At 35.6% G+C, this 27,532-nt stretch overlaps 3 protein-coding genes across 7 annotated transcripts in view; 1 reads left to right on the top strand and 2 right to left on the bottom strand.

The window, feature by feature from the left end:
- The window catches only part of PHTF2 (putative homeodomain transcription factor 2), a gene marked incomplete at its 3' end in the record, with an annotated part of 131,609 nt that extends 130,400 nt beyond the window's left edge, over positions 1-1,209 (bottom strand). For 2 of the 4 annotated variants that reach the window (XM_081147181.1, XM_081147182.1), the window contains exons 1-2: positions 1,022-1,209; positions 398-465 (exon numbers count right to left, since the gene is read on the bottom strand). The remainder of the gene's footprint in view (positions 1-397; positions 466-1,021) is intronic. The other 2 variants (XM_081147180.1, XM_081147184.1) reach the window with 1 other exon arrangement.
- Positions 1,210-1,656: 447 nt separating this feature from the next.
- On the top strand, positions 1,657-5,463 carry TMEM60 (transmembrane protein 60). 2 transcript variants are annotated; one of them, XM_081147185.1, is made up of 2 exons: positions 1,657-1,737; positions 4,769-5,463. In XM_081147185.1, exon 2 carries the CDS (start codon positions 4,819-4,821, stop codon positions 5,218-5,220), a length of 402 nt encoding a protein of 133 aa, XP_081003311.1. In that variant the 5' UTR covers positions 1,657-1,737; positions 4,769-4,818; the 3' UTR covers positions 5,221-5,463. The 2 variants fall into 2 exon arrangements, with proteins under 2 accessions (XP_081003311.1, XP_081003312.1); XM_081147186.1 differs by lacking the exon at positions 1,657-1,737 and adding an exon at positions 3,048-3,130.
- Positions 5,464-15,874: 10,411 nt separating this feature from the next.
- The window catches only part of RSBN1L (round spermatid basic protein 1 like), a 74,272-nt gene continuing 62,614 nt past the window's right edge, over positions 15,875-27,532 (bottom strand). Inside the window, exons 6-8 of the mRNA XM_081147179.1 lie at positions 24,180-24,347; positions 16,694-16,802; positions 15,875-16,612 (exon numbers count right to left, since the gene is read on the bottom strand). Coding sequence (XP_081003305.1) covers positions 15,971-16,612; positions 16,694-16,802; positions 24,180-24,347 — 919 coding nt within the window. The 3' untranslated portion in view covers positions 15,875-15,970. The remainder of the gene's footprint in view (positions 16,613-16,693; positions 16,803-24,179; positions 24,348-27,532) is intronic.

Raw genomic sequence — 27,532 nt, 5'->3', positions numbered from 1 at the left:
AAATTATAAAATCAAAGTACACAAGAAACAAAAAAACCCTCAAAGTAAGCAGGACATACCATTAACAAAAGGAACAAGTGTAAATTACAAAATATTTAATACATTCACAATGAATTTAAAAATTACTTGGTACGGAGATACTTAAATTAATAAATTGTTCCACATTCTGTACTTCCCTACTCAGTTTATGGTGATATAAAGCAGTTCCTTTTTTTTTTTTTCTTGCCAGGCTAAAAATAAAAGGGGTGATAGATAGTGACAGAATGATTCCCGAAGTTATACAAGATGTATTGAGTTGGAAAGGCCACGACTAGAAGGGACAATACCAGAACACTGACTGTCAACATCAGGTAGATAAAAATAAGAACAGATGAAGCACGCTGATGGACCGCCGTACCGTTTCCAGACAGGAAATATCCCTCAAGGCCGGTGCAAAGGATTTCAGAACCCGCTTTGTAGTCAGTGCTGGAATCAGAAAACCAAACTGTTGCAGGCTCAGCGGGTGCTGGGCAGCGACCCTCTCTCAGCCTGCTTCCAGAGCAGAGTCGCCCCCTCCTCCCGAGCCCGCTGCTTCGGCCGCTAGCCGACCTCTCCCCACACGTCCGGAATCCGCCACCCAACTCCCCTGCAAGCCCTCCAGGACCGACGCACCCCCAGCGCCGCGCGTGTGGAAGAAATCGAAGAACAGGGGCCGGGGGAGGGGGCGGAGGGACAGAAGGCGGCGCCGGGCTTCGGCCCCGCACCATCAAGGATCGAAGACGGCGACGGCTCGGAAGAAGGGTGGCTGAGCCTCCGCCACCCGCCAAAAGATGGCACGAGACCGCAGTTGATCCCGGCGCGCAGGTGCCAGTGGCCGCTGAGGAAGTCACCGGCGATAGAGGGCGATGCGTTGGCCCCGAAGCCCTCACCTCCATCCCGCCCGCCGCTTTCCTTGCCGGTTCTGCTCCATCCTAAGGATTCTGTCAGAACCCAACGACCTACACACTGCCCGCCCAAGCGCGAAGGTGATGCCCGCTCTCACCTTAGGAGCGAGCGCCACGCCGCTAGGAGGCAGCTGGGGTGCGCGGGAGACACGGAGGCGAGCACCGCCACAGCGGCGAGAGACCTAGAGCTCACAACGAGGCTGCCGGCGGGCGCGCTGCCTCCACAGCCTTCGCCCCACCCCCTCTCCCGCAGGATTTTGCGCCTGAGCCTGCAGTCTCCGCGCGCGGGCGGGGAGGGCGATGGAAGGGGTGGAGCGCCCCGCGGGGGCGTATCCTAGCGGTGGTTAGTTTGATTGGCATCTTCCTGTCCAATGGGACTACGAACACTCCAGGCAGTACTTTGACTGACCTTTCTTGCAACCAGTAGTAATAGAGAGGCGGGCAAGCGGCTTCTTTTATTGCCGGCCTTTTAGCAAACCCGAACTAAGGAAAGGTCGGTTGGTTTGCACTGGCGGCCAAATGGTCCAATTACCGCAGGGAAAAGGCCTCTGAACGCAGATTGGCGTCCTTCCTACCTATACGGTAGGCCCAGGCGGTGAGAACCGGCCCCGGATGTGGGCGTGGCCCTGAGGTAGAAGTGAGAAATCCTCTACCGCGGTCGTTCGGAGAGCGGAACTGGGATCTTTTTCTTGATTATCATGTGACGGGTTCTGGATTTAATGGGGGGAAAAGTGTGGAATAGGCCAAGGATCCAAACTGGCGAATTCCCTGATCTTCGCGCCCCTCTCCGCTCTCCGGCCAGCGGTTCAGCCAGGTGAGTCTGGGGCTTCGATCGGCTGACACCCTGTACCGGCCTCCAGATGCCTGGGTGGGCTGTGCCGCCGCCTCCCTCCTCCCCCGCCCCCCTACTCCCAACCCCAAAAGCACATAAACTTGCTTGGCACCAGGCTTCTGTGTGCGTTGTGGGTCCTGTCTTGGAAGAACTGCCTTCAACTCCGCAATGTACTTGGGCCACAGCGCATAATTGGGGGCCAGGGAGGGGGAGTATGGTTGGGGCGCCGCGGGCTGACCCCCGCCCTTCGAAGACAAGGGCAAGGATAGTTTAAGAAGGTCCTGAAGTTCTAGGGTCTAGTAGGCGCGAAAATCAGTTAAGTTGTAAGCAGAACGATGTTCCTTTGAAGGATGGTTAAGTTGGCCAAGGTTGTAGCAGCAGGGGCCCCTCGAAAGCGACTCATTATTTAGAAGAGTGGTGGTGTGGGCTCATTAAGCATAACTGCCTTTGGCATGAGGCGAATTCACTTGGAAGAGTAATGGCAGTAGCAAGAGAAGGGAAATTGGGGTGGTATGGGAAGCACCATGGACAAATAAGACCACACACAACTGCACCGAGACCCCGGATCTGCGGGCAGGGCTCTTTATTTTTCTATTGAGGGGCAACACAAAGTTTTAACAATGGTTAGGAAGCATATGAACTAAATACTTAACTCTTTTCAAGGTACCAGGAATAACCACCTCAAATGAGAAATATTTAAGCTGAGCAAATTTTTGTTTTGGAGCATGCAAACCCCCTCCCTTTAAGGAGAAAGAAGAATAGTAGTAGGAAACAAATACGAATGCCTAAATTAATGATTTATTAATAAATTAATATAATTGGAGTCCTATGTAATCATTGTAGCCCAGCAAACACAATCCTTCAAGCGTCACTTAAATAGCAAACTGCTTCCTGGTTGAGGGCATTTTAGTACAAGTGCGTACAGAATTTTGTTGCCTCCCACATTGTAAAACTTGCGGCCACAAGACTGTTTTTTGCATCCTTTCCACCTTCAGTCCTAGAGTACCTGTGTTGAGTGCAGCTTCCCTTTCTATGACTAGTTGCTACTCAGTCCTGTATGAGAAAAAAAATGAAGTTTGATTCATCCAATGGCTGATGGAAAACTTATGTATAAGCAAGTATGTTATCATAGACTTCTAAAAGCAGTAAACAGGACCAGATGGATTAGCGATCGGGATTGAGCAAACTTAATTTACAGGATAAAATCTATCCATAGTTATCAATCAGTACACACCCCCTCCACCTTTCCATCCAATTTCAGCCCCACATCCCACTGTGACATCCTCTGGCCAGAAAAGGAGACCGCCAGCACAGAAGAGAAAAAGCATCTGCTTTTCGTACTGCAGTGGGAAGCACCTGCCAGCTGAGTAAACAAGTTGAGTGCATGCAGATGGGTATAGGGGAGAAAAGGGGAGTTAGATGACTCATAAGGCACTGTTGAAATAAAACAGATGTATACTCTTGCACCAAGGTAGCCACCCTTGTGTAGAGATAAAGCAAAAAACATCAAAATTCTAAAATATAATTCACGAAATGTGCTAGTCTAGGGCATTTGATTCATTTAGCCAGTTTCTTCACCTTTTGTCTTATCTTTCTGCATTTTTACTTTTACCACCCATGCTGTTACCCTCACAACCATCATCTGATCTTTTTCTCTTTCCATCAGGTATCCTCTCTCATCTTCAGTCCATCACTCCCCAGTGGGTTAAATCCCTGAGTTCATAATCATACTTAGATTTCTCCTTTACTTAAAATTTCTTGACTCTTTCTGAGTCTCATTATATGTCTTATCTTTCATCTTCTCCCAATGTTTCAAGGGGAAGTAAAATGTTGTCAGCTGTATTATCTTCTGTTGACTCCTCACCCACTGCATGTAGTCTGTCTTCTGACTTCCCATTCTACTTACCTTTCTTCCAAATGGTCACAAGACTGATATAAAGAGCTCAAATATGTATAGAACATAATGTAAACCTATATGTGAAGAGTAAATAAAAGCTTATATTCTAAGTATTATGATTAATGCCTTCCCAACCTTCCCAATAAAAATTCCAAGCTTTTAAGAATTAGTGAAAAAATGAAAAGACAAAATAGTAGAAAATATTCTGGAAAACTGAGTACTTACTAGGCCTTCCAGATATTAGAATATATCCTGGAACATATCCAGTAACATTCATAGAACTAGTGCAAAACAGAAACATAGAACAGTAAAAATAGGGATATAAGAAATAGCCTCAATTATTGAATAATTTAGCATCTAATAATAACAAAATGTCAAATTTTAAGTAGTCATGATTATTGAAAAGTAGTGAAAAAAATTATGATCTATACCACAAAGCAAAAAAAAAGTGTAAGAAAAAATTAGATTAAAATAGGTATTTATAAGAATTTAAATAAAACTTAACTTAAAAACATAAGATCCATAGGTTAAACTATGTGAAAATACTGTTATCAATGTGTTCTATATTATTTAGCCCAATGACCTATTTATAATCTTAAGTATACTTAATGTCTTAATTTTTATTAACCATTCCCTCCGTACTAAAACTCTCCTCTCTTGGCTTGACACCATCTCCTCCTTTTTCACTGCTTTGATTTTATATGCTTTTTCTTAGTACTCCTTGAAGCTGAATGAGAATTTGTAGGTGTGCAAATGTACAAAAAGAAGTTAAGAACATCCGTGAGGTGCAGGAATCAAGTCATGAGTGCCTAGACTTGAGTGATAGCAATAAAAAGCAACAGATTGTTCTTGAGACATATTGAATAGCTTATATCCAGGGGTATGCTAAATACTTTATTGTACTTTGTCATGGGCTAAAAGGAATGGTGGATTTAATGCTGTCAAAGATAGCTACAAATTTTATGGGTTTTGAAAGGAATAATGGTAGAATGTTTTCAAAATTGGGAAATCTGTGAGTGGGAAAGAGCCAGTTTTTTGTTCACCAGAATTGGAAGTGATTTTTTTTTTTTTTTTTTCTGGTATCAAAACCATCTTGACTTTCTTTCCTTCTCTTAGGACATATTTCCCATTTTTCGACGCTGCAACAGCCTCTTTAAACTGTTTAAATGAGAATGTCCTTGGCTCAGAGAGTACTACTCACCTGGCTTTTCACATTACTCTTCTTGATCATGTTGGTGTTGAAACTGGATGAGAAGGCACCTTGGAACTGGTTCCTCATATTTATTCCAGTCTGGATATTTGATACTATTCTTCTGGTCATGCTGATTGTGAAAATGGCTGGGCGATGTAAGTCGGGCTTTGACCCTCGACATGGATCACACAATATTAAAAAAAAAACCTGGTACCTCATTGCAATGTTACTTAAATTAGCCTTCTGCCTTGCACTCTGTGCTAAACTGGAACAGTTTACTACCATGAATCTGTCCTATGTCTTCATTCCTTTGTGGACCTTACTGGCTGGGGCTTTAATAGAACTTGGCTATAACGTCTTTTTTGTGAGAGACTGACTTCTAAGGACATCATCTTACTTTATTGCTGTTAAACAAGCTGTCATTAAAACGTTCTGAATCTTTGCAAGCTTGAAATATACCGGAAAACTGAGAAAAATACCAAATGTAGTTTTATACTGCTTCCATAAAATAGTCTTGGTGAATCGTGGACTTCCAGTCAATCCAAAGCTTAATTATTCAATATTTGAGTTATTGATATCTTTATTATTCCTATTTAAATAAAGTTTGTTTTGGACCTTATATTTCTACTTGACTTTTAAGTAATCTGTTGTAGGGATGGGTCAATATTTAAAGTAAGTATATACAAGCTTTTTAACCTATATATTTGGGAAGAAGTTTAATATATCATGGCCCCATTACAACCAATGTAAATGGTCATTTGTGCTTCTAAATAATTATGAAGGGAAAAAAGTTACTGAAATAATTAGGGGATGCTACTTCATGATTACATTTAGAAAGAATCTGAGAGTTTGACAGATTTTTGTCTAGGCTAAGTACTTTGTTTAGGACAGAAGCAGAAACTTGCCAGACAGGAAGATTTTGTAGTGCAGTAAAAACTGTATACATGCACGTATTGTCCAAGTGTTATCTCTCATAGGGAAAAGGAAAAGAAGGGATAGCCCACATGCAGAGAGTCAGCTAGTCCAGGAGTCAGTAAAATTTTTCTGTAAAGGGCTATATAGTAAATACTTTAAGCTTTCTGTTACAACTACTCAACTCAGGTCTTGTGGCAAGAAAGCAGCCACAGACTATGGCTATGTTCCAATAAATCTTTATTTTGGAAAATGAAATATAAATTTCATATAATTTCCACATTTGACAAAATATTCTTTTGATTTTTCTTTCAACCATTTAAAACTCATTCTTGCCTCACAGTCCATACCAAAAAGAAAAGAAAAGATATGGCCAGTGGGCAGTATTTGCTGACCCAAGTTAGGGCATAAAACAAAAACAGATCTGTAAGAGACAGCTAAAAGGAAAGGTGCGACAGGTCTCCAAGGAAATTGTGTAAGAATTAGATATAAAAGCAACATCATAAGTATTTTCTTACTTAATTTGGTATATTACCACATTAAATAAACAACTTGAAGCAGCACAACAAGTTATTGATGTGTGTCTTTCCAGTTCTGACACCAAATCAGATTCATGCTTTCCGCCCACACCACCAAGGAATGAATTCTGACAACTATCTACCTGGAGGTAGCATCACATTCACAGGTTAAGGGTTCAGTCCCAGAAAACTAATTCTTACCTCAAACTTCAGAGGCCAGCCCTGGCCAGTGTGACTCGGTTGGAGTGTTGTCCCATACACCAAAAAGTGGTAGGTTCGATTCCCAGTCAGCACATACCCAGGTTGCAAGTTCAATCCTCAGTTGGGGTGCATTCGGGAGGCAATGTTTCTCACATCAGTGTTTCTCTCCCCCTCTCTCTTTCTTTCCCTTCCTCTCTAGAATCAATTTAAAAACAAAAAACAATAAAACCCCCCAAACTTAAGACATCCAACATCCAGGTTGTCTGTGCTTCTGATATGCAATAATTGGAGGTGCCCTCCACCCCTTCCTCAGGTTAGATTAATTTGCTAGGGCAGCTCACAAAACTCAGAGAAATATTTTACTGACTAGATTACCAGTTTATTGTAAAAGGATATAACTCAGGAACAGCCAGATGGAAGAGATGCATAGAGCAAAGTATGGAAAAGAGTGCTTTCCAAGTGACCACTCTTCCGCCCTCTGCAATCTCTCTAAACCCAGTCCTTTTGTGTGTTTTTATGGAGACTTGATTACACAGTCATTAGTGAAATCATTGGCCATTGGTTACTGAACCCAATCTCCAGCGCCTCTACCCTGGGGGATGGAGTACTGAAAAGTTACAACCCTTTAATCACGGGGTTGGTTCCTCTGGTAACCAGCCCCCAACCTTAGGTAACCTAGGAGTTTTCCAAGTCACCTCATTTATCAGACTTAACACTTAGGAAATTCCAAGCATGTTAAATTCCTGTGCCAGGAATGGGAATGAAGACCAGATATATTTCTTATTAGGGATCACAATTTCACAGCCTTAGTTGAAATACATTTAAAACATTAAGTAATGAAAGACATAAAAGAAATTAGGCTTACAGATGGAAAAAGTAAAACAAATGGAATAATACATAAACAATTAGTATTGCAGAAAAATATCTTCCGATGTTTGTTTTTAGTTATAGGATATTTCCTTTTTAACACAGAGATGTTTATTAACAGTATTTATAAAAATAATGCTCTGCCTTAAGAAAGGAACTTGAAAAATGAAATGTTCTTAATGAAGCCATTATTTTGCAGGTCAGCATGGATGAGAAATAATTTAATCTGGCTTGGGCAAAAGATTTGTCAAAAATTCTAAGTAAAAGCAACTTGTGAACAAATAACTTTATAAGTCTTGAAACTATGAAAATAGAAAATAAAAAATGGAGCGCTAAATAGATATTTAGTAAATAGAGAGCTAAAGCTTTCTATAATTTTAAGTTATTAACCTTATAAATCAGTCTTTTTAGTATTATATTACAAAACAAGACACAAATTACCAAAGGAGTTTCCTGCCCTGGCCACTGTGGCTTGGTTGATGGTCCCATTCACCAAAAGGTGGTAGATTCAATTCCTGGTCAGGGCACATACCCAGGTTGTGGGTTTGACCCCCGGGGTTTGGGCGTGTGCAGGAGGCAACTGATCAATGTTTCTCTCACATCAATGCCTCTCTCTTTCTCTCATTTCCTCTCTCTAAAAAACAAAACAAGAAAACATCACTTTTCCTCAAAGTATTTACTGTTATCCCTATAATTTATGACATAGACAGTGAAGGTACACAGGAATAATAGAATATTAGAACCAAGAAAAAAAACCACCTCATTATAATGATGGAGAAACTAAAGCCCAGATAAATGAAATCAGCCCATGGTCATTGATAAATGGAGACACTGAACTCCAAATGCTACTCCCACAAATAGGTTTCAAATGCTAAAAATAACACGATTAAAAGCTTTTATGCAGGGATCTACCTAACACAGTTTTGCTCTCATTTTGCTTGCCCAGTGTTCAAGTCAGCTAAATCATACTGGTAATCTAACACAACAAAGCAAATTACTACCACTATCATCTATACACTACAAACAAATCTGTAATTCACTTATACCAGGAAAAGACAGTCTATGACAAAACATGATTTTGTATTTCCAGCCCTGGGCAAATAGTGAAGTAGGAAGAAGTTTTTTATGTCTTCCTGTCTCCACCATACCCTTGATGAAACTTTCTTCCCAGATGCCTATCCTCTGCCCAAAACTTGAGAGAACATAGAAGAGAGTGAGGAAGATGTGAAATAATTAGGGTGACCCAGCACACAGCTGTCTATTCTTTTTATTATGTTAATTCCAGGATCAGAAGCTAACATTTGTAGTTTTTATGATACGCTAAACAATGGGCTAAGTAAGCATTTGGTAAGTTCTATCATTTAATCTCACCACCAATTAACAAGTAGGTATTAGCCCCACTTTACATGACAAATGCAGACTAAGTGAAGTAATTTCTCAACATTGTACAAGTGTATTATTCCCACTGCTGTACTGCTACAAAAGCCCTCGGCATGTACCAGTGGTTTTATAGAAGGATGTCTGAAAATGTGCCACCTTTATGTACTTGTCCCACTCCTGCAACAGTATAGATACTGTAGACTAAAACTACTGCATGTCATCTTGCTTTTCAACCTGTGTTCACTTTTATCAGTAGGGTGAACCACACAAACTTATTCAGAATACCTGTTAGCCAGATAACCAGGTTTTATCTTGCAAAATAAGACTCAGACATAGGTAACTTCTGCTTCAGGTTATGAGATATTAAGATGCTTCTTACATATTTGCTATTTAATCTTTTTAAATTTTAAACCTTAATTTGTAATAATTTTCAGTGTTATCTCTAGTTGAAGGGAAAAAAGTTGAGTAAACTTTAAGATTTAATTATCAATACAATATTTACTGTCTCCACACTGCCCAACAGAACTAGACAGCAAATAGCTATCTTCTTAAACTATCCATAAGTCTGTGGTAAGTACAAAATAAAAATTTGGTTTCTTTATATCTACTGATCTAATTTTCTCCACTTTTCCTTCTGTCACAATTCTAGAATAACATTATGAATTAAGGTTCTTCTCACCCCTAAGATAGGCTTTAACTTTTGTTCCTTGAAATACTTATTAAACACCAAGTGTATATATTAGGTGTTGGGAATACAAAGAGAGATAAAGGAAATTCGTAAGTCTAGCTCATGGTTTAGCTAGACCCCCCAACATGTTCTTAACTAATACATATGTTAAATGGTATGTATGAACATATCTCTTGTGAAGAGATACAAGCAGCAGAGGAAAAAATTGGTTCTATACCAGTTGCAGGGTGGGGGGACAGTTGGAGATGAGATCAGTAAAAGACAGAGATGATGTTTAATGAGCCTTTGAAAAGAGAAGATTTCACTATGTTTTATTCCAGGCAGAGATTTCTCCCAGCAAAGGCAAAACTTTAAAAGTACACAAAGGGAATGGCAAGTACTGCTATCTGGTAAAGCTGAAAATTAGACATCGAATGGAAGAGATTGTAGTAGATGAGGCTGGAAAGGAAGGGCCATATCATGAAGGCTCTTTAGTGCTATGCGGAGCATTTGGCCTTTATTCTTCAGGAAAGGAGCCAAGGAATATTTTTAAGCAGAAGAATAACCATTATATCTACCTTAGGAAGGTTAACCTAGTGATAACATAAAGAATGGACTGAGGTGGCAGATGGTTACTAGATTTGTGATGATCAGTTTATAATTTATATAAATGTAAATCAGCATGCTGTACAACTAAAACTAATGTCAACTACATTTTTTTTATTTTTTTAAGTAATGTACTGGAATGGGGATAAGGGCTGAAGACTACAGGCAGCCTAGAACTTTTTAGGTGATTTTAAAAGTCCAGGTAAGATGAACACCTACAATGACTCTGACCATCTGTAACAAGAGTAGACACATTATAAACATTTCTGCGTCAACTCAAGAAAGTCTCATGATACACTGTACACAGAGGAAAAGATAGAGAAATCAGATTACTATGAGATGACTGTATAGAGAGAGAGTGATTGCCAACAACCAAATTAGGAGAAAAAGGAACAGCTAATCCTTGGGGGCAAGAGAGAAGAGTTTGGATTTAATTACAAGGATCTTTAGAACTTAAGTGAGAACCAAGGCTGACTAAAGTCATGGGATCATGAAGACAGTCCAGGGACCTAGTGTAGACACCAAAAGAAAAGAACTATGGAAACTATGTTAAATATTGGTGGAGAGGCAAAAGAAGCCATCCAAAGAAACAGAAAAACAACAGAAAGGAACAGATGAGTCATACAATTTTGAGGAATAAACGACTGATAAGTGCTGCAAGGTTTAAACAGAAGAATTAAGATATGCAGCCACTGGATTTGGCAAACGGTGGCCTTTGAGAGAACCATTTCAGCTGAGTGATTAAATCTGAGGATTAAAATTAAATTGTAGTGAGAGAAGGAAGTGAAGGCAGATAGAGATTTTCAAAAACTCTGTCAACCAGAAATAGAGATGGAAGAACAGGAGCATAAACAAAAGCCAAACTCAAGAGGTTTTGTGTGTTTTTTAACTGATTTGAGAGAGGAAGGAAGAGAGAGAGAAACATCGATGTGAGAAACATCCACCAGCGTGATGCCCTCTACTGGGAATCAAGCCAGTAACCTGGGCATGTGCCCTGACTGGGAATTGAACTGGCGACTTCTTGGTGCATGGGATAAACACTCAACCAACTGAGCCACACTTGCGAGGGCAAGAAGGGTTTTTTAAAAGAAGACGGATCTAAGATTTTTCATATAAAAATCTGACTCAGTTAAAAACAACAAAATCCCAAGAAAAGAAACTTGAGGGGTAGATCAAACTGTCCAAATAATATTATAAACACTGTATTACTCAAAATATTTGCAACTATATTGACTTGACTCAGAGTCTGCAAATTTAATAACCTTCAGTAGTACAACAGCAGTGAACTTGATAAAGTGTAAAGACGACATTTTAAAAACATGGCTTGCCCAGTCATGGCTCAGCAGTTGAGCATCAACATAGGATCCAAGAGATCGCAGTTTGATTCCCAGTCAGGGCACACGCCTGGGTTGCAGGCTTGATCCCTGGTTGATGGTGTGCAGGAGGCAGCCGATAAAGGACAACTCTCTCAACGCTGATGTTTCTCTCTCTCTCTCTTTCCCCCCTCCTCTCTCTGAAATCAATAAAGATATATTTAAAAACAAATCCATGGATGCATAAATTCTAAATTCAAAAAAGTATAAAATGTCTCATATTTTAATAGTGCAGTTCTTGGAAGGCAGATAATAGTAATAAAACATACAATCAGTACAATTTATTTTTAATTTCTAGTTAACACAAATTCTGTTTCCCCACATTTTGTCCTTAGCTCATTCACATTCCCTGACTGGGTCTGAAGTTCTAGAAGGGAAGATAAGCTGAAATGCAAGATGTTTTCCTCTCCTTTCCCTGCTCTCCCAATACATATGATATACAATGTCTATAAACTTAAAAAGGAAAGATATCTCTGCTTTTAGGCTCCTTATGCTTGACATTCTAAAAAGCGATCATTTCCATCTGCAATATGCATGCAGTAGGTTACAGGAAGAACTGAACAGAAAAGCCAGGACAGAGATAGATTTGTATCTCTCCTGAGTTGTCCTCTTAATTATCTGAGTTATACTGTCACTGCTGAGCATACCAAATATAACTCTTTTATCAAATAGACAACACATTCTAAAACCAGTAAAATTTTGTTTACATATCATAGTTATATCAGGGGGAAGAAAGATTAAGTAAGAACTATTCTACCACTCTGGAGACTCACATCACTTTTTACCATCTTAAAAATGTTTTGAAAATGATGGGACTTTTGTCCTTCCTTCCTGATATAGAAATAGTTGTCTCTAGAGGGAAGTAATTTACCATGCCATCCCAGCAGCCACACCTAAGTAGTTTAGTGAACTTGCTTAAGGTATTCCTCAATCTTTTCTGTTGGCGTAAGTCAATTTATGGTCATCGGTTAAGAGGAAAAGAAGACATTGGAATCACTTTCAAGACCTTATGGCTTTTGTTGAAGACAGAGAAGCAAGAACTTTTAGACAATTAAATGAAAATAAATGTCAAATGTAAAAAATAATTACAAAACAAAGGTAAAAAGATTATAGTTATCAATTTTAGTATTTATTGAAAGGTGGAAGACAAGGAAAATTCCTCTCAAACTCCAAAAACAAATCTTGCACCTTTGCTAAATGTAAAATGAATTTTGATATATTTGCTTTACATGACAATGAACTTGTCCAAAAAATAACTGAATGCAATTTACCAAAATAGGCTAACCTATTATTTACAAAAATGATCTCACCTGCCATGTGTATTTGAGAAAAAAACTATTTTACACTCAGGAACACTAATAAAATACCTTGAAGACTTAACCCAAGAAATAAAACCTTTCCTACCTTCCAAGACCCCGCCCCCAAAAAGTTATAAAATGGATTAAAAATGAATATATGTGGAAACAATTATTTCCAATAATCTTATACACACGCGCGCGCGCACACACACACACACACACACACACAGAATGTTGTACTAAACCTAATTTTTATTGAGGGTTAATAGCCTTAGAAAGATAATGAATATGGCTTTTGTAAAGTTTTCAACTAATTATCACAAATGCTTAATTCTTTTGCTACCTAATCAGCTAACCTGAGTATGGAATATGAATTACTTAGATAGATAAAAGGGTATAAACAAAAGTAATTAAAAAAAAAAAAAAGTACTGTCATAGACACCACTGAGGTACCTTAGTTTTTTTGTAATGCTCTGTGTATCAATTTAATAATTTACATAACAACTGTTTATTCTATATAGTATAAGATCATATAGAAACTGTATCTTAAGTGCTTTATTGTTCTGGTCCAAGAAATTGGAAATAACAGCAAAAAAGTGTGTTCAGGTGAAGAACTGGAATGTACTAACTAGGAAATATTGCATCAGTATAATGCAATATTGAAATAGAAATTATTTGTGTATAACAAAGGTAGTCAAAAAGTTCTCAGATTGCATCTGAAGAGGATTTTAAAATTATAACCCGTAAAACAAGGAAGCTTAAGCATTATTCAATGTGACAAGGTTATATCTCGAAATCTGAACCCATTGATTTATATTTCATATCCACAGAGAAGTATGTACTTTACAAAACAAATATTCAGAAGATGGACAATTTGACTTTAGGCTACATAGGAAACAATACCTACAAAGTAACAGCTATTGTTCTGTTAGATATATCTTTAAATTAAATGTTTAATTAAAGCTCTTATATTTTGGAGGGATACCCTAAAGACATTTTATTACAGTATGATCTTATGTATCCATGTGTATGCTACTAGAAAATTGGAACTAAAATAAATCTTGTTAAATATATTACCCTTCAATTAAAAAAAGAAAACCAGGTGGGGATGGGAGAGTGGGTGGGAAGAGATTAATCAAAGAATTTATATGTTTATAAGCATAACCCATGGACACAGATATTGGTCTGGGGAAGGCCTGGGGGTGGGGTGGATGTGGGGTGGAGGGGATCAATGGGGGTAAAAGGGGACATCTGTGATATTTTCAACAATAATGATGATGAAACTGGAAAAAAAAAAAAGAAAACCAGAAAAACATCTCCTACTATTTCTCAATACTGGTTTGCCTCCCGAAATTGTAGGTGCAAAATACACAAATTTAGCTTTAAAGAGATTAAAGTGAGGAGTAGGATAAGACAGAAAGATAAAAGAAAGTCCCTATTTAGATTATCATGATTCCTTATTCCATGAAAATTCTTGTTACAAATATATTAATTTCCTACAAACTATTGAGATTTCCAACAATATTTGCCTACCCTTTTAAACTGGGGGCCAGAAATGACATCATTGTTATAGTTTCTTTTTCTGACGAAATGCCTCTTTCTAAAAGGCTTCTTCCTAACCAGAAAGATAAGCAGTTTTATGAGTACCACAAATGAGGATGGAGCAGAAACCACTGAAATGGGAATAGCAACTCTAGCCCAAATGGCAGCACAAAGAATCCCAGTTGAAAGTCATCAACCAAAGCATAAACCCAGAAAAATAACAAAGACAAATAAAATAGATTTGTAATGAGAAGAGTTGCTTACATCAAAGCATACATTAAAGACATTTGTTTGACTTTTAATTACAGTAGTGGAAGCAGTCTGAAATAGTGCTGAAGTCTACCATTGAAGACATTTGTTTTAATCATCTTTAGCTAGGCATTGGCAATCCTGTTTCCTACCCCAATTTTACTTTCTAGAGCTTCTTCTGAAAAAGTAGTACAGTTGACCCTTGAACGAGAGTTTGAACTGCGTGGGTCCACTTAGGCTTTTTTCAATTGACCTGCACAATTCAAACGTACATTATTCAATGGTCAACTGTAAGTTATTTACCTTGCTAAGGTAGGCAGAAGAATCCTTAGAAAGAAGAGATAACACATTTTGTTAGCTACATCTCTATATGAGTCATTGTCCTTATTTTAAGATTTTATATTTGCCGTATTTTCTTGTTTTGCAAGAAAAATGTAAAAGGATTTTAAATGCTCACAATTAAAATTTCTGTAAATACCTTTTACTCAGGTACTATTAAGTATAGCAAAGGTGCCTATTAATAAGAAACTTATCTCAACTTATCATTCCATACACTACAAAGAAAATTTGTTAGGGCTATGTAATCTGGCCACAAAACTTCATTAATTAGAAGGGTTAGATATCAATAACAGACTTTGTTTTGCCCAACTTTACAAAATTATTTCTATTACCTAAACTGCTTTCTTAATGTTGAATATAAATATTTTAAAAATGTATTCCAGGGAGTAGTGCTAGGAAGTTTCACATATTCATCTTACTCAGCAATTTAAGAAGTTATGTAAAATATGATATACATATATATTCCCATACACACACACACATAAATATGCTTTCATAACTGAATCTTGGTTTTAAAAATGCTTGTACAATGTGGGGAATTTAAATATTCACTAGATTTGAGTATGTACATTTATTTGCACTCCTTTACCACTCTAAATGGATACACCAGCAGACACATAATAGATCAAATAAATGATTTTAACTGAATTGTCATTTTGTCTTTTTGCACACCCGACAAGAGACATTTATTATGAACCTTTATTAAGTGGCTCACATTTCAATATAAATCACACTAAAAAATTTTTTAAAGCTATTTACACTACAGTGCTGACACATTTAAAATGAAAAAAAAAAAAAAGGGTATAAATAAGCTCTATGGGAAAGCCTTAAATTGTTGAAAAAGAATTCTGGCTCATATTACAAAATATATATATATATATATATATATATATATGTTAATGTCAGCTCTATTCTAAAACCTACAACTCCAACTCAAGTGACTTTTTCAAGACTCCATTTGTTTAAACCTGCAATGTTTACAGTGCACCTGGCCCTAAGTGCTTTGATGCTTCACAGTTATGGACAGGCACTGAGGAATGTTACAAAGCTAAACAAACTATTTTGTAACAGACTTGGGAGCAAGTCCTCGGCTTGCTTTCATAACTCATGAATCTTTATTACATTATTAAGTTGTTGTTTTTTTAAAAAAGGATTTTAAATGGTATGTACATATTTAATACAAAATGTCATCATCTTTTCTATCTTGATTTGAATGTACTGAACTATGTTGCCTTGTATCAACTAGACTTAAGAGACTTTCAGGGCACAATTCCTCCTTTAAATCTTTGTTGCTATTTTCAAATTTGGAGTCCACGTCAATCTTAAATTCTGTAAATTGAACATGATCCAATTTTGCTTTAACATTCTTGCCATCCATATTATTCGGTGCTCTAGTCTTTTCAGAAACGTAAACATTCACAGGTTCTTCATTGATTCTTACAGATGCAATAGGTTCATGTTTAATCTGCTGTACTTCATATTTAGAATGAAGTTTGTCTGAAAAAATAGACTCCAAAGAGGTTTTGCTTACAGCACAAATCATATTGTCATTGTGAGGTCCAAGAACTGATGATGTGGAATCTGGTGATGTGCCCATTTCATGAATAGCTGTATTCTGAGCAGTGTCCTCCTCTGAGTGATATAACTTGAGCCGAACATGCCATGCTAAACTGCATACAGCTGAAACTGTCTTAAACTGATGAACAACATTCCTTGGGATAAAATAAATGTCATTATCATACAGCTGAATCCTGGCATATCGAATGCCTTCCCTCCTCAGTTGATTAAGTTTTGCATCATCAACCCACTGGACACACTGAAAAAAGAAACAAGGAATACCAATCAGTCTTTTTCACAATAAAAATTTAACTGAAGACAATAATGGTTTAAAATATACCTGGGACAGTGGAGGTTCGTGTAAATCTAACTGCATTCGTTGAACAACTTCTAAGAAATCTTCAGCATGAAAACAAATAACATCTTTGGTTATTCGGGGTTGATCAAGCCTAAAAAAGAATAAGATAAGGAAGAATCTGCCATTAATATTTCATTCTGTTAAGTCCTTATTAAAAAGTAAAAAATAGTTTACAGTCAAAACCAAAGTGCTATCTTAGAAATAAAGTTAAATTATAATTAGCAGACCTCTTTACATATTTAAACAAAGGGATGATGCCATGAGTTTCAACCTAAACAGATAAAAAACAACTCATTTTATTATAGCGATGTGTAGCCATATTTTAAAAAATTAAAATGATCTGAACTGGTAATTATGCAAATCAAAAAACTAAGTATTTTGTCTTAAAGTTAAGGTCAATACGTCAACAAATTAAGTGCTAAAGTTGAAAATACTATATAAAAACTAGAGTTAAATATGGAGAAAGGGAATACTTTCTTTCAATAAAGACATATATAACTGCAATAATACCTGAAACCCCTAAATAACTTTTAATCAATTAAGAGCTATTCATTTAGAAAGTACTAATAAAAAAAACCTGTTACCACTCTATTTGCTTGTCTTTAAGTATAATCCTTAAAAAATCCCCCAATTCTTCAATTAATTAGGAATATACAAATATATTTTTACAGAAAATGCTTAAAAAAAGATTTTGGGATGAAATTACAAGCAACTAAATACAGAAAAAAAAAAATCATACCAAGGCAAATTATAAACAATTTTTTTAAATAGTGATAAAGAGGAAATTTAAAACTCATGCATTACATTGATATACAGAGAAAGAAGGATAAGGACGATTGCAGACTTCTCATCAGAAACAATGCAAGCCAGAAGAGAATAGACAATCTTTAAAGTATTGGAAGAAAAAGTCAATCTAGAATTCTATGTCTACCAAAAATACCTTGCAAAATGTGAAATAAAAACATTTTCAGGCAAATAAAAGCTGAGAGAGTCTGTGACCAGAAGACCAGCACAAGAAAAAATGTTAAAGGAATTTCTTCAGACTGAAGGAAAATGATACTTGGATGAAAATGTAGATCTATTCAAAGGAATATAGAACACAAGGAATAGTAAATATGAAAGGTATTTTATTCTCATTTTTAAAATCTCTTCTGAAATAGTTCCTTATAGCTAAAGTAGCATATTTGGGTATATAGCATATGTAAAGTACAAATGTACGACAATAATTAGCAGGAAGTCCAGAAATGGGGGGGATAAATGGCAGTATGCTACTGAAAGGTTTTTAACACATTACATAAAGAGGTATACATGTGAAGCTACACTGTGATAACTTTAGAGCAACCACTAATAAGCAAAGAGTGAAGGTATAACGGAATGCTAAAAAAGACAAGAAAGAGGGGAAAGGAAATAAAAACAAGGAGCAAATGGGAAAAAGTAAGATGGTAAATTTATACCCAAATGATACATTATATGTAAATGGTCTACATACTCTAATCAAATGACAGTTTGTCACTAAATTTTTTCAAAAGCAAGACTCAAAGCAAGATATATGGTATCTACATGAAACAATATAGACACGCAAATGAAAAGACAAAGAATGGACAAAGACATAACATGGAAACACTAATCATGAGAAAGCTAGAATGGCTATATTAACATCAAACAAAGTAGATTTCAGGACAAGGAATATTATCAAGGATTAAAAAGGATATTTTACAATGATAAAGAGGTCAATTCATCAAGAAGAAATAATTCTAAACGTGTAGTCACCTATTAACAGAGCTTCAAAATATATACCTTGAAAACAATACTAACTGAAAGAAGCTAATCACAAAAGACCACATATTATGTCATTCCATTTATATGAAATATCTAGAATAAACAAATATAGCGAGAAGAAAGCAGATTAATGGTTGCCTAGAGCTGAAGAGGATGTAATAGCTAAAAGATCTAATCCATAAACAAGGCATATATCTTTTTGAGGTAAAAATATTCTATAATTATGGTGACAGCTGCACAACTCTGTGAAGATACTAAAACCCACTGAATTATATACACTTTAAATGGGTGAACTGTATGTTATGTGAATTATATCTCAATAAAGCTGTTACCAAACAAAAATACACACAGACAGAAGAAAAAGAAAAAACCTAGCAAAACTGAAAGGAGAAACAAATTCAATGTTACAGTTGGAGATTAATAAAGAGACAAAAATGAGTAAGAATATACAAGACTTGTACCACACTATCAACAAAGTTAACTTAATTGGTATTAATAGAGCACTATATCCCCAACAAGAGCAGAATATACATTATTTTTGGTACACACAGAACATTCATCAAGACAGTCCATACAACAAACCCCAGTAAATTAAGAAAGACAAATTATACAGAGTTATGTTCTCTGACCACAAGGAAATTAAACTGAAAATCAAAACACCCAAAAAAAATCTGGGGAAAAATTATCCAATATTAAAAAGTAAACAAATTCTTCTCAATAATCCATGGTTTTTTTAAAAAGACACCAAACAAAATTCTAAAAATATTCTTAACTATACAGTAACGAAAACACACTATCAACATATGTGGAATACAGCTAATGTAGTACTTAAAATTTTAGTCTTACATACTCATTAGAAAAAAATGTCTCAAATCAATAATTTAAGTTTCTAACTTAAAAGCAAGTTCTTTCCTTAAAAGAAATAATAAAATAGCAAAAACAAAAATAGAAGAAAAAAAAATCAATGAAATGGCTGATTCACTCAAAAGATCAATAAAATTAATGAATTCTGGCAAGACATTAATATGAAAATCATTAACAATATTATGTTGAATCCAGCATTATTTAGTATATTATCAGGGGTGTGTGTGTATACATACACATAAAATATATATAATATATATACCAAATAATTATGTCTAAAATTAGGTATATATCAAACATACATATGTAACTCTTTTGGTTTTTCCATATTATCATTGCAGAAACCAAAAATGGAATTAAGGAATTACAGGGTCTTAGGGTAAGTGTGTGTTTGATTTTATAAGAGACTACCAAAGTTTTTTTACAGTTCCCAGAGAAATAAATGAAAGTTCTGATTAATTCACATCTTCACTAGCTTCTGGTATGGTCTTTTTAAAAATTACTATTATTAGCAATTTTAGTGGGTACGTAATGCTATCTCACTGTGGTTTTCATTTGCATTTCTCTTATGGTACAATTATATTGAACAACTTTTAATGCCAATATTTGTGGAATATAGCTAAAGTAGTGCTTAGAAATTTAGTTTGAAATACTTAGATTAGAAAAGAGCAAGTTCTTTTCTTAAAAATAAATAAATAAAGAGCATTTGTGTATTTTTTGTAAAATGCCTGTTCAAATACTTGCCAAATTTTATTAGACTGTTTGTTTTCTTATTCTTGAATCGTAAGACTTCTTTATGTATTTGGATACAAGTCATTCACACATACGCGCACACACACCTCAAATATTTTCTCCCAGTCTGTAGCCCACTTTTCATTACCTTAATGATATCATTTTCTCTTAGGGTTCATGAAATTTTTGCCTAATGCAAAATTTCCTCCAATGTTTCATTCTGCGATTTTTATAGTTTTAATGGTTACATTTAGTTCTATGATTCATTTTAATATTTTTGTATGGTGTGAGATAAGAGTCAAGGTTCATTGTTTTTAATTTTTGTTTTTGTGTATGGATACCCTGTTGTTTCAGCACCATTTCTTGAAAAGACTCCTTTCCCCACTGAATTATCTTGGCACCTTCACTAAAAATCAATGAACACTGGACACTATTCTGTTCCATTAATCTTAAAGTTTACCTTTATACCAACACCACCCTCTGTTAATTACTGTTGCTTCAAGGTAAGCTTTAAAATGACAGGCAATGTACTGTAAGTCCTCCAACATTATTTTTCCTCCATCCCTCCAAGACTGTTTTGCCTATACTAGGTTCTTTGTATTTCTCTAAGAAAACCTTTTTGGATTTTGATTAGGATTGATTTGATCTATACAGGTCATTTGGGAAGGAACTGACATAATAATATTGAGTCTTCCAATCCATACATAAGGTATTTCTCTACATTTATGTTAAGTCTTTAATTTTTCTCATTAGTGTTTTTACAGTTTTCAGCATGTGGTATTTATGATATTATAGGGGACATCATTTTTTCTATTACATTTTCCAAATATTTATTGCTAATATATAGAAATACAATTGACTTTCAATATTGCCTGATAAATTTGCTTATTAATTCTAGTATTCTTTTGTAGACTTAAAATTTCTCTGTACACAATTATTTTGTCTTACTCTAAGTGCATTTCTATATATTTACTAAAATGAAATCATATGTGTATATACAAAGGCTTGTAAGTGAATGTTCATAACAGCTTTATTCATAAAACTGTAAACAACTCAAATGTCTATCATCAGATGAATGAATAAATCAGTTGTTAAATATCCATACACTGACATATAACTCGACAAGAAAGAATGAACTACTAATACATGTAACAACGTAAATGAATCTCAAAACATTATGCTGAGTGAAAGAAGTCAGGCATCATGTATGATTCTATTTACATAAGATCCTAGACTAGGTAGTACTAACCTATGAAGACAAAAACAAAACAAGACAGATTAAAGAATGTCTGGAGCTGAGGTAAGGATGGGGGAGATTAACTGCCAAGGGATATGAAGGAAATAAAATGTTCTATTATCTTAGTTGTGGTAGTGGTAACATGGCTATATACATTTGTTAAAACACATTAAACTATATACTTATAATGAGTGTGTGTGTGTGTTATTCAATGTAAATTACACTTCAAAGGTCAATTTTTTTAAAAAACTGGATTTCAAAGAAGCAACCTCAAATATATAAATCTACAGGGTGGGGCAAATATAAGTTTACAGTTGTGAGTACACAAAACAGAGTTTATTCTTGTATTACTATTTATTAATTATTGTATTATTTTCCATAAAACTACTTTTGCCCCACCGTGTATATCAGGGGTGGGGAATGTCAGGCACGAGGGCTATATACGAAATCATTTGGTCTGGCCCTGTCAAGGCAACCGCAAGCGGGACTCGAAATTCAATAAATCTAGGATAGCTAATTTTTAAGTTGATAATTTTGTATGGCCCAAAAATGATGTTATAAATATCCAAATGGCCCTTGGCAGAAAAAAGGTTCCCCACCCCTGCTGTACATGAATCCTTCATAATACCTAAAGAAGCAATATAATTTGATCAATATTTCATAAGCCTATCTGGCTGAAGATTTCTATAAAGTCTAAATCAATACTAGTTTTTTATTTCAAATTAGTATTAAGCCTGGCTCTAAGATAAAGTAAAAAATCTAATACTCTAATACCTAATGTCTTCTTGAGAAAAAGAATTCAAAACACTAAGGAAAAAAAGGAATTACCAACTTCCTTAGTATAGCTTAATTTAACACCAAGGAATAATAATGAAGGGCTCATAAAACATGTTTGCACCGGAGCCGTGAAGCCTTCTTATAGCACCAACAAAATTATTTTCTTGCCATCTTTAGTATTAAGAGGTTAAAGCAGTATTGGTATAGGAAGCAAATTGTATTTTACAATAGTAGGAAAACTCATAGCTAACAATATCTCTTTCCAAAATCTGTCTCAAGCATATTCTTAAATCTGGCCACCCAACTTATTAGTACAGTAGTTTGGCAATAGTCCCTGTACTATGAAATTGTTAGCCACAGAAGTGTTTCTTTATTCAGCAGATATTTACTGAGAACTATAATGGACCAGTGAGGGACAGCACACAATCTCTAATCTCAAATAGCAGGTATAGTGAAGGAGAGAGTATATACCAACAATAACTTAAACAAGCTTAAAAGAGATTTTAACACAGTACTAAGGCCATGAAGCAGGAATAATTATCTGAAAGAAAGTGTAAATATGTAGCTAACTTTAATGAACACTCTAAATTAGATTTCACCCTAAATAATTCTTAATGCCACTCTTAAATCCTTTATACCAAACATTCAAGAGAAATTTCATTAATTTGAAATATGAGTTCATAATGATTTCCAGAGATAAATTTAGTGTTTTAAACCAGATTATAGAAAGAGCATAGAAACTATATGGAAATAACCACAGATATTTGAAAATTACCATTCAAGTTAAACATAATTCAATTATAAATTATTATTGAATTATAAACTATTGTTTTCTTAAGGATCTCCTAGAGTTAGTTTAGTACTAGCTACTTTGTGTACCTGAAACTGATAAAGTTTCATGTATGTTAAAAAAGAAGGCCAGCCCGTCTGGGCGTGCTCAGCGGTTGAGCATCGACCTAGGATCCAGGCGATCAAGGTGCGATTCCCGATCAGGGCACATGCCCGGTTGTGGGTTTGATCAATGACTCTCTCATCATTGATGTTTCTATCTCTCTCTCTCCTTTCCTCTCTCTGAAATCAATAAAGATATATTTAAATAAATAAATAAATAAATAAGAAAGAAAGAAGGCCAGTTTACACTGGCTTCCCCACTTAGTATTAATTTATAAAATACTATAAATTCACAAAAGATCAGTTCTGTATTAGTAGTCCTTGAAAATAAAATTTCCTCATGTAGAAAATACATGAGGTTATAGTTTTCATAATATCTTAGAAAACTATGCAACAATATTGATTTTATATTTTCAAAATTAAAAAGTTTACTTTTACTTAGAAAATGTTCTTGCATATTGTCTAATTCAATTGCTTTAATAAGTAAAATAGCATATTCCAACTTAAGTTTCATACCTAAACAGTACTCACTTTGAAAACAAAAACCTAACAGAGCAAACTTATCTCATAATATCAATATAGCTTTACTATGTTTTTATCAATAAATGGAAAATTTCTTAGAGAGAATCATTTTTTTAATCTATAAAAAGATCCAAAGTGAAACCTGCAAGTGAAGCTGGAAAAAATTAATACACTAAACCTTAGCAGGGAGCAGCAAGGTTGAATAGTATAAAGAGAAAACACAAGAGTCTGGCGTAAGATCTGAAATCAGTCTCAGCTCCTACCACTTATTAACTAACTATATAACTATGATAATGTTGTTTGACACCCCAAGCCTGTTTCCTTGTGTGACAAATATGGGCCTAAAAGTAGTTGAGAAAAATCTAATGAACATTTGTAAATGGGCATATAGTAAGCATCAAGTGAATCTTAGTTTTTCTTTTACCTTAGATTAAGACAGTTGTTTTCACCTCTAGTTACTTGGAAAATAAAATCAGTTCAGTCAAACCCAAAAGTCTAAATAAAACTAGGTTCTAGCAACTGAAAATCTTGTACAGTTATAATATCCAAATACAGGGAAAATGAAACTCCCCCGCCCCCAGTAAGGAGAATTACTGAGAAACTTCCCAAGAAAAATTTTAGAAGCCAAGAAAACATTTCATTAAAATAGCAGTAGTTAATATATACCACTCTCCACAGTGCACAGCCTTCAACACTCCAACAGCAGCTGTAGTCTGTCGTTCAAAACCTTGTCCTATATGATCTGCATGAGCTCTTGTCCTGTCTTCAAAGAGCATCTCACGGGGCTCACTAGTTCGAGGTAGGTACTGCAGGTTTTTTATTTCATTGGTAGTTCTGTTTTAAAAAAACATTACACTTATATTTTATATAGACCGGGGGGTGGGGGGTGGGGGGTGGGGGTGGATAGGTTTATGTGTTAAGGCTTAATTGCCTTGAAACATTTGTATTGATGTACTAAGGCTTAACTGCCAACAAGCATTTAGTAATCACATAATTCAGAGAAAGGAAATTTTAAATCATCGGCTCTAAAGTTTTATTTTTAAAATGAACAAGTACAAAAAAGAACACATATATAATCCACTCCTTTTAACACACCCTTCGTAAGTGGAAGTTTTTTTGTTTGTTTTTAATCCTCATCGAAGGATATGTTTTTATTGATTTTTAGAGAGAGGAAGGTGGGGAAGGGAAAGAGAGAGAAAGTGAGGGAGGAACACTGATGTGAGAAACTTCGATTGGTTGCCTCTTGTACCTGCCCCGACAGGACAACACACTCGAAACCTAGGTATGCGCCCTGACCTGGAATTGAACTCACAACCTTTTTGGTGTATGGGACAATGCTCCAACCAATAGAGCCCCTCAGCCAGGGCCAAAAGTGGAAGTTTTAAGGCAGTATATACTTGGATAAGAAACGAAATTACAGGTGGTGTGGTTTCCCCAGGTTTCCCTGTATCCAGAATCACCTGAAGTTTGGATCTAGCCTGTGGAAGCATGCCCCCAATCAGGTCACATGGCTAACATAAGGTAACATCTGGAACAAACAGGTAACTTTAAGAAATGTGTTAATTTAATATTTATAGAACACCTACCATATATCAGGTATTATCTAGGCACTGAAGCCAGTGAACAAGACAATAGTGTATAAGACAAGTTCCCTATTCTTGCGGAAGTTTATATTCCAGTGAAAGGAAGACAAAAAACAAAAAGCAAGAAAACAACAAGCATATAAGTGTTTCCACAAAACACCCATGGTTTCTTGGAGGTAGAAAGGAAAACCTTAGCTCACTCTTAGAGGATAGCCATCTCCCACTGGCTCTCTCCTCTACCGTTCACCACCTAGAAACTACATGCACAGAGGCTGCTAACTACTTAGCCTCACTCATTGCAGAAACCCTCTCCAATTTTGCTGTAGGAAGGGAAAGGGTGAGAAGAATCTCTTTGATTGGGAATCATCATCTTATCTTTCTATATGGTTTTTGTTACTTCCAAGGACAAATCTGATTGCCCCATAATTTTTTCCTCTCATCCTAGTCTATCTCATAGGGTCTCTTCCTTATTAATTCTCTAATTTCCTACCATCTATCTCTACTACTTACTGCTCTTTGTACACTGTGCATTACAGTCTTATTACACACTTATATACTTACACACACACACACACACAGATGGTGCTATAACATACTTTTTTGCTCTTTGCAATTAATGTTCTACAGGTGTCAGAAAGCTAGATGATGATGTTGCTTCCTGTGGAAAGCTAACAGGCTTTCAAGCCCATAAGTCTCATTAACACCACATTTTAATGAATTAAGACTTTATATAAGGTATTTAGCATAGTGCCTAAGGCAATGTTATTAGTTTGCTCAGACTGTAATGTGATATGAAATTATCATATATACCATGGATTTGTAATCCCTGAGGTGCAGGCAAATTCCTTAAGGGGCTGCTGAACTCCCTTAGATTATATGGAAAAGGTTGTACATATCCCTATCATTCTGGCCAGAGGCTTTCAAATTCTCAAAATGATTTATAAATCCAAGTTAAGAACCACTAAGAAACATCAATTCTACCATTTACTACCAACTTACAAATTATCTTATAAAAATTTCATTCAGCCCAGCCTGTGTGACTCAATGGTTGAGCATCAATCTATGATCCAGAAGATCAAGGTCCAAATTCCAGTAAGGGCACATGCCTGGGTTTCGGGCTCAATCCTCAGCAGGGGGTGTGCAGGAGGTGGCCGGCCGATCAATGACTCTCTCTCAACACTGATGTTTCTATCTCTCTCTCTCTCTCTCTCTCTCTCTCCCTTCCTCTCTCTGAAATCCATAAAATATATTTTTTAAAAATTTTATTCAACCAATAAAAATTTACTAAGCACTAAGTACTCCATTTAGGTGCTAGAGACACATTAGTAAAAAGCACAACATAGTCCCTGCCCTCATGCAACCTACAGTTTCTCAATGACTATTTTTCCCTGATTTTTTTTTCTTCTTTTTAAATTAATAATCACTGTAACCAGTGAAACCATTTTTAGTAATCTAAGAAAAAGGTATTATTTCCCCCAGCATCACCCACTCTGTTCCTACCAATGTAAACCTAGTGGACACTTTTCCACACTTTTCTCTGTGCTCACATAAATATATATTTATACATGTTTTTCATTTCTCCTCATAAAAACAGAATCATACTGGACATATTACTCCACAGTTTACTCTTTTCAAGTGTGATGAATATTATTCCAGATCAACGAACATAAACAATTTATTTTAACTATTTCATCATATTCTTTAATAGGAATGTGTCAAAATGTAGACAACCATTCCCATTAATGGTCATTCAGACCATTTTAAACTTTTTTCTCACTACAAATAATGCTGCAATTAACATTCTTATACATTTACCTTTAGGGCTTTTATGTCTTGGGACAGATTCCAAAAGTAGGGGTGCTGGATCAAAGAATATATATATATATATGTTAAACTTATGAGCTACTGTTGAATTACTTTCATAAAATGATTATAGCAGCTTACCCTTCTACCAACAATTTACAAATAACTTTTCCTCACATACCTACCAGTATATAATAGTATTGCTCTATTAATTTTTGCCAATGGATGGATAAAAATATCTCATAAGTATTTTAATATACACTTGACTGCCTGAGACCTATTTTTCTATTGAGTTGTTTTATATTTTTCCTGTCAATTTATATTAACTTTAGTCTGTCACGTTACAAATGTTTTAGTCAAGTCTATCATAGTTTTGAACTTTGCTGTTGATGTCTTTTCTCTCACTGATACTATTGCCATTATGCTTTTTTATTTTGCTAAGAAAGGTCTCTCCTAGGCTTCAAATTTTTATTTTTATTTTTTTTATGTTATGTTTAAATCTCAAACTTCTTGTATGAGGTAGGAGCTATAGCTTTGTTTTCTTTCAGATGGACTGCCAATTGTCATGATTATTCATTATGTAAATCTTTCCTTTCCAAATATACATTGCTCTGTTTTTATACTCTATCGTAT

Source organism: Miniopterus schreibersii, assembly GCF_964146895.1.
Source record: "Miniopterus schreibersii genome assembly, chromosome: 9".
Taxonomy (NCBI): Eukaryota; Metazoa; Chordata; class Mammalia; order Chiroptera; family Miniopteridae; genus Miniopterus; species Miniopterus schreibersii.
Note: the sequence above shows the minus strand (reverse complement) of the source record. Positions and strands in the feature narration are given on the sequence as shown.